The sequence below is a fragment of the Crassostrea angulata genome, chromosome 2, assembly GCF_025612915.1.
Source record: "Crassostrea angulata isolate pt1a10 chromosome 2, ASM2561291v2, whole genome shotgun sequence".
Taxonomy (NCBI): Eukaryota; Metazoa; Mollusca; class Bivalvia; order Ostreida; family Ostreidae; genus Magallana; species Magallana angulata.
The window spans coordinates 15,830,290-15,844,755 of record NC_069112.1 but is presented as its reverse complement, the minus strand read 5'-3'; the positions used below and the strand labels follow the sequence as shown (position 1 = coordinate 15,844,755).

The following is a 14,466-nucleotide window of genomic DNA, read 5'->3' as shown; positions in this document are numbered from 1 at the left end:
AATCAATAATGACCTAATGACCTTTTTATGTTGATATGTCACTGGTACACATGTATCTTTGTTGCAAATATCATATGCTATCTTAATTTTTCACCACGAATTCTGAGGGGGAAAACTCTTTACTCATCTTTTTGCAATTCTTTATTGAGACTCAAATTTATGAAACATGAATGTTCAATTATTATACAATTAATGCTCGAATACAACAATATTCGCATCTCAAATTGTGTTTACTTCACACGACAGTATTAGTATATAAATGAAGACTAATGTAACATAGGGAATGTCTGAAAAGCATTGTTAGGAAACTCAGCAGTAATCACAAATAGGTTCGCTGGTCAGGCTGCATCTGTTTGTTTTCGTAGTCGGATCAGATGAAATGTATCTTTTTTTCCTGACAAACCACGTTCTTACAACTGCAGCGAAGACGATCAAAGCAATACAAAGGTATATTACAAAAATAAACTCAGTATAAAGCTTCATATGATCTTCTGACGGTGATTGCGTACTTCTACCATTTTCATCAGTTCCAGTACTTATGTTCGCAAACCGCCCGATGATTTTGAAATCTGATCCTCTGATATAACTCGCCATTGTTTTACTCAACTCTCTAAAATAGTAATGGAATATAAAGTGTTGCTATTCTCTTTAAATTCAACAACAAATGTTGCTTAAAATTTAATGCATTTTTGTCTCAGGGTATGTAAAACTCGCCGTTGCCGTACACTTAATGACAATATGACAGAATATTCAACGAACATGTATCGATTTCATTTAACAGCAAGGTAGATTCTTTTTATAGTTTATAAAAATTAGAAACAGCAAAAACAATCGAAAAAACAATAATATCAAATGAAACAACTACAACAAATATTTTTTATTTGAGATCTACATATATTAAATTAAAAATTGTTTTAAAACAAAAGTGCATTGCTTCAGTAAATAACGTGCACATATGTAAAAAAGAAAGTATATATAAAATAGTCTTACCGAGTTATTAAGCTTTTTCCGGAGAATGTTTTGTTTGATTTAACCTAAACTGATACTAATACCACTGATTTTTTGACACTCAGTTTCTATATAAATATATGAATTAATGGGTAGAAAGATTTGAAAGCATTTAAAAGGCCGCCAGTGTTTGTAATACGTCGGTAAGAATGAAATTTTTTCTCATAGAAAACGGGGAAGACATTTGATTAAAGTGTATACATTGTTCATGTATCCTATCAAATTTTCTTTTTCCCTCAGTTTCGAATTCAATTTACTTCTTTTTTTTACTGAATTCTATTAAGGTGGACATTCTATCTTTAACTTATTTAGTTATAATTTTTCTTTTAAGTTGTTCAAAGTGCACGTATCTTGCTTATGCAATTATGACCATCCTTTGTACGATTTTTCATAGCAAAAAAGAAAAAAAATAAGAATGTTTTGCATCGAAAGAAACAAAAAAAAAACCCGGACTCATAATCTCCACCTGACATGACTATTTCATTTAAACAAAATATACTGTTCCTCTTATGAATTTTTTTTCCTCTATATTTTAATGATAAAAGACTACATTGCTAAAGTAATTTGTTGAAGGAATGTCTCTCGCCGAAACATTCGATATATCACGAACATAATGGCAAGAACAAATCCGAGTTGATGGAAAAGTTGAAAGGGTACGATGGTATTTTTGGATGTCTTCCCGATAAAGTGCACAAAGTACAACGTTTACTAGTTTGCTGTTTTATTTGCCGCACATTGTATTGAGCTTTTCTTCAAGAATATTCATACCTTCTTAGTTGATATACCAACATATGCAATCAATGCATATCCTGGTATATGAATGCGATACATTCGCGCCTATAGATTGATATCTCTTGTTTCTCATTTCTACCTGAGTCACTCATTTAAAAACCCAGACCCTTGACTGGGCTGAATGATAAAAAAGCTTTGTTATGATCATTATCGCGAATAAAGGTCATCTAAAAATGTCACTATCGCGAGGACATACTCTTTTTTGAAATAAAAGTTAAAATAACAATCAAATTCCACTTATCTAGTATATTATTAAAAGTGATGATGCTTCGTGTAGAGTATCTTTTACAAGAATAGAGATCAAACAAATCAGCTCCGGTTGAAATTTATATGGCCTTGGCTAAATATTTTACGCATTTATTAATTCCTCCTATATACTTTGTTGAAGCAACAGCACTGTCTTGATAAATTAAACATACCCCTAATTTACATTAAAAAGATCAAACAAATCTGTTAAGTGTATGTCCTTGTAAAAAGAGAATAGAAATAAGCTTCCCGATGTCAAACACATCGAGTTTGTACAGTAACACTAACCACTGTAGAAAGAAATAATATTCGCCGTATAAATATTGACATGCTGGATAAAAAACCAACAACAACATATCAAACAGAATTAAATGGTCTAATTGTTTTAGAACATGTCTTGTTTATTTATGAACTGTATTTTCCCACGTTAAACAATTGATTAATCTGCAACTCTCATATCATAATTGCGTCGGAAATGTACGGCATGAACTCACATAGACAAGTGCATCGCGATCAGTTTGTTGTTTCTATTATACATTGTACCTCTATTAATAGTTTCTATGTAAAATTGCAATGAATAATCATGCTTTTTTTCGAACTCTGATATATTTTTTGTGCAATCTGTCATCGACACTATTTGACGGCAGCATCCGATTTCCCTACTTTATAAACTTTTAACACATCTGACGTAATTCGATCGCTACTTTGAATTCAAAGTCCGATAAACCTAAATTGTTTGTCATCAAAAAATTCTGCACGAATAGAGTTTTCTCCGGAAGAATAAGATAACTATTAACTGGTTATGAGGACAATATCAAGTTTATTGCCCCCCCCCCCCCCCAACAGCAATTGCTTTTCCGTGCCTCGTGAAATATTTGCTGTCTTTGGAGACATTTAACTTGTTATCGTCCTAATAGCCAGCATATAGGTATATAATATCTAACATTGTTGAATTTATTTGACTTCACAGTTGCAAGCAGGGGTCATTTCTAATGTGGTTTAATGTGTTTATATGTATAATAACCCGGAGAAATTTACTTTTGAGCATTTTTTATGACTTGTTTTTTTAATGTGATGTCATAATTAACATTTCCCGTACTTCTTGTCGGCGCAACTACAAAGTAGATTTTTACAGTGCTGCGGTTTTTACTCAAGCTTTCACCTATGTTGGTATTATCAACTAAGGCTTTATCATTTTCATTTAATTTGGATTAAATAGGTTGTAGCTATTTGAAATAAAATATGCATCCGTTAAGAATGAGTTCTCAAGTCTAAATATTTTTGATGAATACATTATGATCAAAATAATCATATAGTTCGAGTCTCATGGCTATGTTATGTTATGGCGCGACAGTACCTTGTGGGTGCTATAGTAAACATTAAACTATAGTCACGCAAGAAACTTACATTCATATTAGCTACATGTACCGTTATTGAAGATTTCAAAAGCATCAGTGAATTCTAGTCCTGACCGTGTTGTTGACTTGAATATATTCATCAAGTCTGCTGTGTAACTGGGTTATAATATTAGTACACTAAAACGAGTTAAGTTATGGTACTAGTCTCCCAAAAATATAGAGGTGTGAAACCAATATATGCATGCTAGCTGTTGTCTTGTAGAAACTGTAAACACTGAGATATGGGTATCTGATCCGTCTGCTCGCGCAGCGGCTCCCGTCGGATAACAACACCGCATTTTGATTACTCCAAAAGAGAACAACCCCTATATTTGTTCAAGTAGAGTCACTACAACCTATCAGAAGACCAGGAGATATCAAGAGGTCAAGCTGCCAGTAAGAGTGTGGCCGACTGGTGAACTGAACCTTATATAAGAGGTCGAAGGTACCCAAGACTGACCAGCCCTTGCTGACCAAGGCACTTTATAGTGCTTTCCCTACGATATATATATATCGGAAACATATCTTTGTGTTACTACATATTGTACTAGCACCCTACCCTAGGAGTAACCTACAGGAGAGCAGGACGGACTGATTTCATGTCCTTCTCTGACGATACTCGGGGTACAAAGACTCATGTTGCCAGGAATCATATTGTCGATATTCCTACTATCAGACTCTTCATTGGGCGTCTTAATATTATCCAATTCTGAGGCTAACAAAGCATTAAAAGAAAGACGGAGTCATCACCAGCACACGTACTGGAATGCACAATAAATGCAATCAATAGTCTATTTAAGGTGAACTTAATCTTTTTAATTTAATTTTTTTTTACAAACATTGATAACACAAACATATACTTGTGGAGAAAAAAAGCATATTCATTATTCATAGTTTTATCGATTACATAGTATTGTATCGTTAGACAAGAAACAGTAATGTTGTGAATAAATTTTAAATACAATTGAATTTCAAAATCTAAATTTTCACACAAAGGTCATAAATAAGAAATGAGATGGACATTATCAAAGATAATTGTATAACTTGTCATTAGCTTCCCATAATCGTAGTTTTACATGTAGTTGGCTATCAGCCTTATTATATAAGTCATAGTATGTAAAGTTTTTTTTCTAATATCTACCTTCGGGTTAAGATAGCTCAACATGGATGTTGATGAAATTTGTTCTGATCGGATAAAGTCCGTATTTTTCTGGCAAACCATACCACGACTGCAACCAAGATGAGTAAGGCGGTGAAAAGATGAAAAATATAAGAACAAATTAATGGAGTGAGTGTTTCGCTCATCTACTTCAAGATTTGTGGTTCCCGATCGTCCAATGCATTGGACATTGTTTTATTCATCGTAATGAGGATTCTCTTTGCTGTGCAATAGAAGATTGAAAATGAACATATCAATAAACCAATCAATTCATATAAGTTGTTACAAACAAACTTTTCAACTGTTTCATTTGACCAAACTTAGATGTTTGGTTTCATTCCGCGGACCAATGGAAAGTATAATCATATTTTTTTCTAAAACATGATCAGGTATATATGAAATAGACAACATCGCAATGTTTTTGCTTTGTAATATGCGTAAGTTTCTTTTAAATGTGTAAATTCCGGCGACTCCATTATATAGTTCGTTTACGAAAAAAAAATTTCTGTCTTATTCTATCTATTGTGGTATGATTGGAATTAATGATATCTCAAGGTTTGTGGTATTTGTTGGTAGCCCTCACGAACTTTACATGCTTGACAAAAACAAATGAAAAAAGAAGCACAGTTTGTTTTTTTACTTAAAATTCGGCCTTTGCGATTTTGAATGATTCCCCAGCGTTCCTTTACCAATGTATATATGTATCATATCCATACAATCCTACAACTCTATATATACAATCTTGATACAAGGTTGTTATTGTGCTGGTCACACAATGCAAGAAAAACTGTTTAACAAGTATGTGACCAACTAAGCTTAGATTACAAACAAAAAAGAGATAATACCGTATAACTGGATTTTTCTACGGGGTGCTATTTTTGCGAAATTCTGCGATCAAGTCTTAATCGCAAAAAATACGTAATAAAATATCCCCATAAAAATACCCCGTGATGCCTCTTCATAGAGTCCAAATTCACGCTTCGTTGCTTCGAGCGAGAGAGCTGAGATATGACACTACGCCAGTGTACATGGACCTTCGTCGACCATTAAACGTTTTCAGACATAGTTTACAGGACAACGTGTAAGTACTGTAAGAAATTTACATTGTACGTGATAAATACAACACGGAGCTCAAATCTCGAAAACGTAAACTTGATTTTTCAGACGGCGAGAACTGTGAAATTTCTGAATTGAATCCATGCAAGCGGGGTAAAAAAGTTTTACTCGGTAACGAACTGAATTCCGATGTGCAAACTTACATTCTTTCATTAAGGAAATCGGGGGCAGTTATTAACACAGCAATCTGAATTGCCGTTGCGGAGGGCATTGTCCGTGCCCATGACGAGCAGCTACTACTTTGTAATGGCGGACCGATTATGTTGAAAAAAGGCTAGGCCCAGTCAGTGTTGTTTAGGATGAAAAAATAAAAATATACTTTTTTGTTTAGATTTCTAGTAATAAAATTCAATAAAATTAGACTTTAGTGTCAAAGTGAAATCGCAAAAATTAAAATCGCAAAAAATAAATATACCTATTTCAGGATCAAATCGCATAAATTTGCACCCGCATTAAAAACCAGTTATACGGTAATTCGTTGTGTATATTGAAAATAATGAGACTTCTATGCCGATAAATGTAAGATTGTGTCATGAATGTTTAAACCATTTCCAAAATTTAAAAATTCTGATATTTGATAACGATAAGATTTTATCATCATTACATACAATATACAAAAACATTACACAAATGAATGACATAATGCACTACATTATTATGCAAGATTCACGTTCAACAGAAATTATCTGTCAAAAACTAAATGACAATTGACAAATTACTGAGTTGCTATGAACGTGTCTCTTTTCTGTTAAAACTTAAAGAAAAAAATATAATTAAATAAAACATTGTACCTTGGATAAACGTTTGATACAGGACTATCAACCATTTAGGACTCTCCCTTAACGAAACTAACAACTAACAAAAGCAACGACTTTAAACCACATACAAATGTATAGATTTAAATCCCTGCACTTTAATATTTTATAACATCTTCTTACGATGAGAAGAATGTGTATTTCAGACTATTCAAGATTTTTTTTTCATCACCGATAAACATTTAGAGTAAGGTAATTGACACGCTTTGGAACATCCAAATCAGTAGGATCAGCATAAAAATATATACTCTCAATGAAATTATTTTGAACTACGTTGAGTAAGTATATCTAGCGTTTGACAAAGGATGGTTAAATAGAAAAGACTAAAGAAATCTTAAATGCATCTAATAAGCCAAATCGTTTCTTTTCTGTGCGATTATAGTTCTGAATGAACAAATATCAAGTCAGCTGACATTTGATATCAATTTCACTAAATAGGCGAGGTATAACAACTTAGAAGAGAATTAGACACAGTATGTACCAAAATAAATCTGGTTCAACATACAATCCCACTAATATGTAAAGTGTTAAAGATGTTCGTTCCTTTCTTTTTGAGTAACAATTTTATGTCACCTCTTGTCTAAACATTGTGTATCGTATATTAATTATATTTGTAATATTATATTTTACAATGCCAAATAAACAATATTGAATAACGTGGTCAAAAGAAAATAACATATTTACAGAGATGAGTAAGCATTATATTTTGTGGCAGAAGACAAATGAACAATATTCATAATTGTAGTGCCAAGCATGAGCTTTTTAGTGATAAACTGGTATATTGTTTAATAGCAGAACCCAGGATCATCGCTATCTGGACTATATGCCGTCCTTGGTTTTGTCAGTGTTCCATTTGACTGTACACAGAAAGAACATTCAATCTGTTTGTTAGTTATTACCTCTCACGTTTCCATCAGTAATGGAAACATCCCTCGCAGCACAGGCACACCTTGGAAAAAGAATCATATGGGAACGCGGTGGCGCTGGGAACCCCTTAAAATGATTTTAAGGCTGGAGGTTACCCAAGGCTGACCAGCCCTTGCTGATCCAGGCACTTCATAGTGCTTTACCCTACCATATATATCTCAAACTACATATTGTGCTACCATCCTACCCTGGAAGTAACCTACATATCCAAAAGAAATGTAGGACGGACCTAATGCACGTCTTGTTCTGTGTTGCAAGTATCATATTATTTATAATCCATACTCTCAGACTCATCAGTAGTCGTCTTAGTATTATCAAATTCCGAAGCTAACAAAGCCTGGTGTAAAGGTTTGACTCACAACAAATAATACGTAAAGTAATACACAACATATGAAACAAAAAGTCCTTTATGGACTAAATCTCTTATTTTTCAGAAACATTTCTGACGTGAATAAATTTCAATTACAATACAATTGTTGCAATCTGCACACACACATAAATAAAAAATGAAGAAAACATCAAAGATATTAGTAAAACTTGTCTTTAACTTTTTATAATCGTAATTTTACATGTATTTGGCTATCAGCCCTATCATACAATTGAAAGTATGTAAACATTCTTCTAATAACAACGTTCAGGATAAGACAGCTCAACATGGCTCTTGAGGAGATTTGTTCTGATCAGATAGAGTCCGTCTTTTTCTAACACTCTCTCATCTCTGTTGTTGAAAACATTCTGTTTCAAAGGTCAGTCAAAACATTACGTTGAAGCTTTTCTGGTGTTAACGCCTATTAAAAACTTTTACGTAGTTCACTGTATGCTGTGTCTATCGAACCTAAAACCTCATGATTTCTGATGGTAAATGTGAAGTATATTATTGGAGGTTTTAAGGTTACGCGAGTCTCTCAGATGACTGATGACCATCCCTCGACGTGCGTCATTTGTTATCAAATTTAAAATTTATGACCTTTTAGTAATACCACCCCGAGGCTTCATAGACAAGGTGGATATGCAAAAAAACCGCCATATTTTGAAAGATCTTGTTCTCTTATATCAAATTATTGCAGGGGGGGGGGGACTGTTCATGTGATTTGAACTTTTACATCTTCGATTTATGATTTATATATATCGATAATTTTGTACATTACCTCAATAACGCTCTGTATGAATATGCCATTAACATTTGTCACATTTTTCGTCATATACGTTTTTTGCATTTGGCATATATTTTATATGAGTTCCTGCCTCTGATAATGACTGAAGCGACTCTATTTTTGTTGTTGTTTCGTTTCTTTCTTTTCCTTAAATTGATAATTGATTACGACAAAAAAGTACACTCTGTGAAGAATGAGTTTCTTGACACTGGTGTCAACGTTTCTCTTATCAGGCTAAATATGAATAACCTGGATGAAGAAAAAACACGTGCATTTTCCGTACAACGTTTTCTCCGGAACGTTCTTCCATAGTACGTCAATTTTTTAAAAACCAATTAAATTGACGTCTCCTTTCGAGTGTAGATACTCAAAGTGTCGGTGATTTTTGGTAAACATGCAGCGGGTAGGAGATACATGTAGTTATGCAGACTCCGGACTGACTTGAGACGATGTATTTTTATCTACTAGACATTTATTTTTTTCACTTACTCTTAAAGATATTCCTGATTTTAGGTATCTTGATAATAGTATCGACATATAAAACAGAGAGTCTTTTATATTGTGTTACGTTTTAAGCGCTACTTACACATGATATCTCTCATAGCAAGCAATATCTTATCACCGATGTCGAACTTTCACTTCATTTATTAAATTTGTTGAAATGAAGAGCATCAAACGATATGGTTGTTTCCCATTTCTGAAAGTTTGTTAATATATTTAAGCTATATCTTATCAGAGCTGTGTTGCAAACTCTTTGTATTTTTACTCAACTTACTACTACTATCCTTGATACTGCTAACAAGAATGTCCTTCGTCAGTTTGGATAATTGTGTTCATAATTAACTAGAGCAGTACATTACCTCTTACGCAAATGTCATTTTATGAATGACATAAAGCGTATTAAACATTATGCATTAGTCAATCAGATGATATGCTTTGAATCAGTTTTGAACATCGAACAATGTTAAAAAATATTCGCTGCAATTAACCATACAAAAGTTATAACAAAGTTATTTATGAATGAGTATCCAGATATAACTAAATGAAATTAATTATACATTTTCATATTCTTTATATAAAGAAATGCGTAACTTATGTTTGTAAAAAAATACAAAAACCGGTAATGTGATTCTTTAAAACAAAAACTACTTTAAAATCAAAATCGCAGATTTTGTTTATTAATTTCAATCAATTACTTTGTATTATATCAGGAACATTTGTTTAAAAATCAAAATAAACACGTTTTAGTCAATCAAAAATTGAGCAACATTAAAATATTTGAAAGTTCTATAATATAATTTCATATCAATTTGTACAATTCTATCTACTCTGACAACATAGGAGGAGTAACTCTACATAGCATAAATCTTTAAGAAATTGTGTATAAGCCATCGAATTCTTCTTTGAATTTGTATTTCGTTTAATGGATTTTTGAGATGGTTCACACATTTTTGTTTATTGTCATTATTAGGTATCACAGCATTAAATTTCTACAGTTTCTAAAAAAATAATTTTTCGGTATTTTCTAACAATTTATGGAATGCTTGATTTAAGTGTTTGTTTCTTGGTGGCAGTACAATTAAGTTTTCAGTTTTTACAAAAAAATACAAATGCACTCTACTCATTAGTACTTTACAAACCATGATTTAAACGTCCTATGATAAAAGAGTATAATTTTCGTAAAATATGGTGTGTTGACACAAATTAATAAAAAAAATGTTATAATTGGTCCAATGTCTAGAATATGTACTCACTCCTAGAATTTCGAAATACTTCAAAAGGAGAAACTATTATCGCTTTAACTAGTGGCTGTCGGTTGTCAAATGTTTATCCTCTATGCAGTCTTGGAACGCTAAAAGACCCTAACACACTTTTCTTAATTGGATTGGAAAACATCAGTGTGTTTTCGCGTGTCAAAAAAGTAAATCTTGTAATAAGATTGCAGTTCTTCCCCAAATCCGGTTAAGGATTAGAAAAAAAATTGTCAATTATCATCTACTATAAAAGTATGCAATCAAAATGTAGCCTTCAGAAAACTTGGAGTAGATGTTGTAATTGCTCCGAGGTCATACACTGTATTACAAACAAGATTTTTTGTAAATTTTATTTCCGCAATTCATGACCATCTACTTTAGACAAAAATAGCAATCCCAATAAGTACCTCTACTTTTTTTTAGTAATTCTGATTCATTTCACTTTTCTGTCTTAATGCTATGAGTATTCCGAAGAATGATTATAAATTGCTTACCGGATTTTTGTTAACTTTTATTTCCGCAATTTTCATAAAACATATGAAGCTGATATTTACGTATTGTTCAAAACACGTGCTCAATATCACATGCCATTAAAATAAGGAAATGCGATGGGTTTCTCCTTCATACATATATAAAACAGGGGATTTGCAATCTGAAGAACTGTCTAAAGCACCAAGTAATCATGCAGCGCCTACTTGGATCCATCGTTATTCTAGCGACTGTGTTCACGTTCTGTGAAGGTATGTCTTTTGTTTTTTTAATTCAAACAACACAATATAATATAAAAAAAAAATCATTGAATACTTAATAACGTTTATTGAATGCAAAAAATTAGATAACAATTAACGATGTACTATGTTTACACATTTTCTTTATATACTTGTATATTAAACTTTTCGATTAAACTTCATGAATTGCCAACAACGTATAGGAATTTTAACATTTTAAATAAAGAACGACTTTGTTCGCAAATACAATCCTTTGCTAGATCAAATGCTGACTGCAGTTTTTTTAAACTTATTGTTAAGCCACTGCTACAAACTGAATTGTTTACAGAATATTGCGCTTTTGCGCTCACAGCAAATGCACAAGACATGTATGACCGGTCAGCAGAGGTTGCTTTCTCCCTGGCACCTGTACTAACATCCTTTTTTGTAGTTTTGTAGAGGTCTGTGTTTGCTTTGTTTCCTGTTCTGAATTTTTCCGTTGAACAATTAATTTAAATTTTGACACTGTTCGTTATGACCATATTTCGTTTTAACGTGAAAGGTGATAGAGTGGTACAAAACAAATATAAACATTTCAAAAGTAAAAACAGCAGGAAGTAGTTTTTACTATATGGAAATCGGTTTAGGGATGATTAGCCTCTTTTAGAAATGGTTGGATGTTTAAGGCTTAGTCAGAGAAAATTGTTTTCATAATTGTTTGATAAAAAAGAATCAAACGGGCAAGAGCAACATCATTTTGTTTATTCATTGTCCTAACAAACCATGTAATACACCAAATATCTCGAAACAAATTCTTTAAACCTGCATTTGTAAGTGTTTACTCCCTAAATATATCTTTTCTGAAAATTTAACTGCCTTTTTTTTTTGCAGCTACCATATCTTCGGCATGTTTGCGGTGTATTTGTAACGTATGTTTATATTACCTGAATTTGTTTAATTAATTTTAAAATGCTTTACCTTTTTATATAAAAAAAAAATAAAAATGAAAAACGAGCATATAAAACAATTTGTGTCTTTCTTTCAATGTAAGGTGGAATCGGGATGCAGACCCATTGGTTGTCGCTATGACGTGTACTCATACTCCTGTGGCTACTTCCAAATCAAAGAGAATTACTGGGAAGATTGTGGAAAACCTGGAACAAGTAAGAAAAACACAACAACAACCCCCCCCCCCCGAAAAAAAAACCAAACAAATAAACAAAAACAAAACAAAACAGAACACAAATGAAAAACAAACAATCAAACAAACAAAAGCTAAAAATTGAAATACCCAAGTAATTAATCAAATTTTTTTTCCCAATTATTAATTTGTACTGAATGTTTTATATATATTTTACTTGTAACAATTTTTATAGTATTATATATAAAGATGAAATTATCAAATTACTGACAAAGACTGACAAAACCTTGTAATGATTTATCTAAAATGGGTTCTTGATCAACATACTTGACCCATCGGTTTCTCTTTGTGTATTTGAAAAGGTTTTAAGGCGTGTGTTAACGACTACACGTGTGCATCCAACTGTGTCAGAGCCTACATGAAGCGTTATATTAGAGGAAGTGGCTGTCCAGCAAACTGTGAAAGTTATGCACGAATCCACAATGGTGGCCCGCGAGGATGTCGACATCCATCCACTCTCAGATACTGGGAGAAGGTGCATCAGCAAGGTTGCAATGTGAACAGTTAATTGTACAGCCAATATGTTTGAAGTGTAAATTGTACAGGCAAAATAATTAAAAATATGCAATTCAAAAGAACAACAAACTTGAAAGGTCGAATGCATGTTTCATTGTCCATTCAATAAAGTTAAAGAAGAATTATTGTCATGCGTATACATAGAGTAACCTAATAAGTCAATGTTATTATAACCAGTTTGTTTTGTCACTGGCAGTCTACCGCATTTTTTCCGATGGTAATATCCATTTGATGATCAATGGGACATGTACAATCAGATTCAAACCCTAAAGACATTGTGTTAACACTAGCGCATACGAGGCAGAAGGTAATCTAAACGACGTTGTGTGCACCATAGTGCCGTTTGTTCTTTGCTGTCTAAAGAGATTTTAGTTACAATCTTCCTTCCATGACAATGCCACTATTTAGCTCGAGAGATATACAAGCGTAAAAAAGAAACTGTGCATTATTTAATATATGAAAAAAACATTTAAAAATAACAATGAACAAATTTTATTTTTTTGTAATACTGTTAACACATGTATTCGTAACAACATCTCATAACACATTAATGTCAACGTCGAATAACGTCAATTTCAACACCTTCGAAAGTCACTGTTATTTGAAATTGAATTAACAAAATTAATAACGCGTTTGACCACCATTTGCGTTCATGCATGCTTGACAGCGACGCCTCATTGATGCCACTAAAGTGTTCAGAAATGCTTGAGGGATGTTGTTCCAGATGTTGGTTAAAGCCTGGCCTATATCAGCCAATGTCACTGGCTGATTTGGTAAACGTCTTTCCATTTCATCCCAGACATGCTCGATCGGCGACAAATCGGGGGAAACAGCTGGCCAAGGCAACACATCGAGATTTTGTTGAAGAAATAAGTCCCTTACTGCACCTGCAACGTGTGGCCTTGCGTTGTCTTGCTGCAGAGTGATGTGATTTTGATGTCTCTGTATGAAGGGTATCACACCACGCTGAATAATTTCATCTCGATAGCGTACGCCGGTGAGATTTCCATTGACAATTTGTAGAGGGGTCCTTCCACGTGCTGATTTTCCACCCACACCATAACGCTACCTCCATCAATTCGTCGACGTTGCACAACACAAGCGTCCTGGTAACGCTCCCCAACGCGACGATACACCCTACAACGACCGTCACTGCTATCCAAATGAAATCTGGATTCATCAGTGAACAGAATATTGGCCCAGTTCTGTATTCTGAATTGCAGATGTCGTGTGCACCTCGCTAGTCTGGCGATACGATGACGTTGAAGCAGTGCTGGGCGCACCGCTGAACGTTTGGTCTGATGTTTTGCTCGCGCAGACGATTACGCACAGTTCTTTGACTAATTGGTCGAAGCCCTGGAATGCTACGGGCAGTCAAACTAACTATCTAGAAGCGATTTCTCAGATGCACAAGTCTAATGTGGTTGTCCTGTCGACGTGTCGTCACACGAAGTCGCCCAGAGCGCAGTCGATCCTGAGTGTTGCCAGATTGTTGAAAACATCTCCATAATGACTTGATGGTGTTCCGATGAACTCTAAAGTGTCCTGCTACAGTATATTGTGCCATTCCAGCTTGCAGCATCCCAACAGCACGATTACGTTGGTTTTCGTTGAGTCGTGGCATGGCATAGGGGTAAATTTTGTTGAAACTAAAGTGATTTCCTTAACAAAAAA

General features: G+C 33.6%; 1 protein-coding gene across 1 annotated transcript; it reads left to right on the top strand.

Annotated features, from left to right (window-relative positions):
- Positions 1–10,850: 10,850 nt before the first annotated feature.
- Positions 10,851–12,968, top strand: LOC128172879 (lysozyme). The gene is made up of 4 exons (XM_052838591.1): positions 10,851–11,108; positions 11,967–12,004; positions 12,127–12,238; positions 12,579–12,968. Exons 1-4 carry the CDS (start codon positions 11,051–11,053, stop codon positions 12,782–12,784), a joined length of 414 nt encoding a protein of 137 aa, XP_052694551.1. The 5' UTR covers positions 10,851–11,050; the 3' UTR covers positions 12,785–12,968.
- The last annotated feature ends 1,498 nt before the right edge of the window (positions 12,969–14,466 follow it).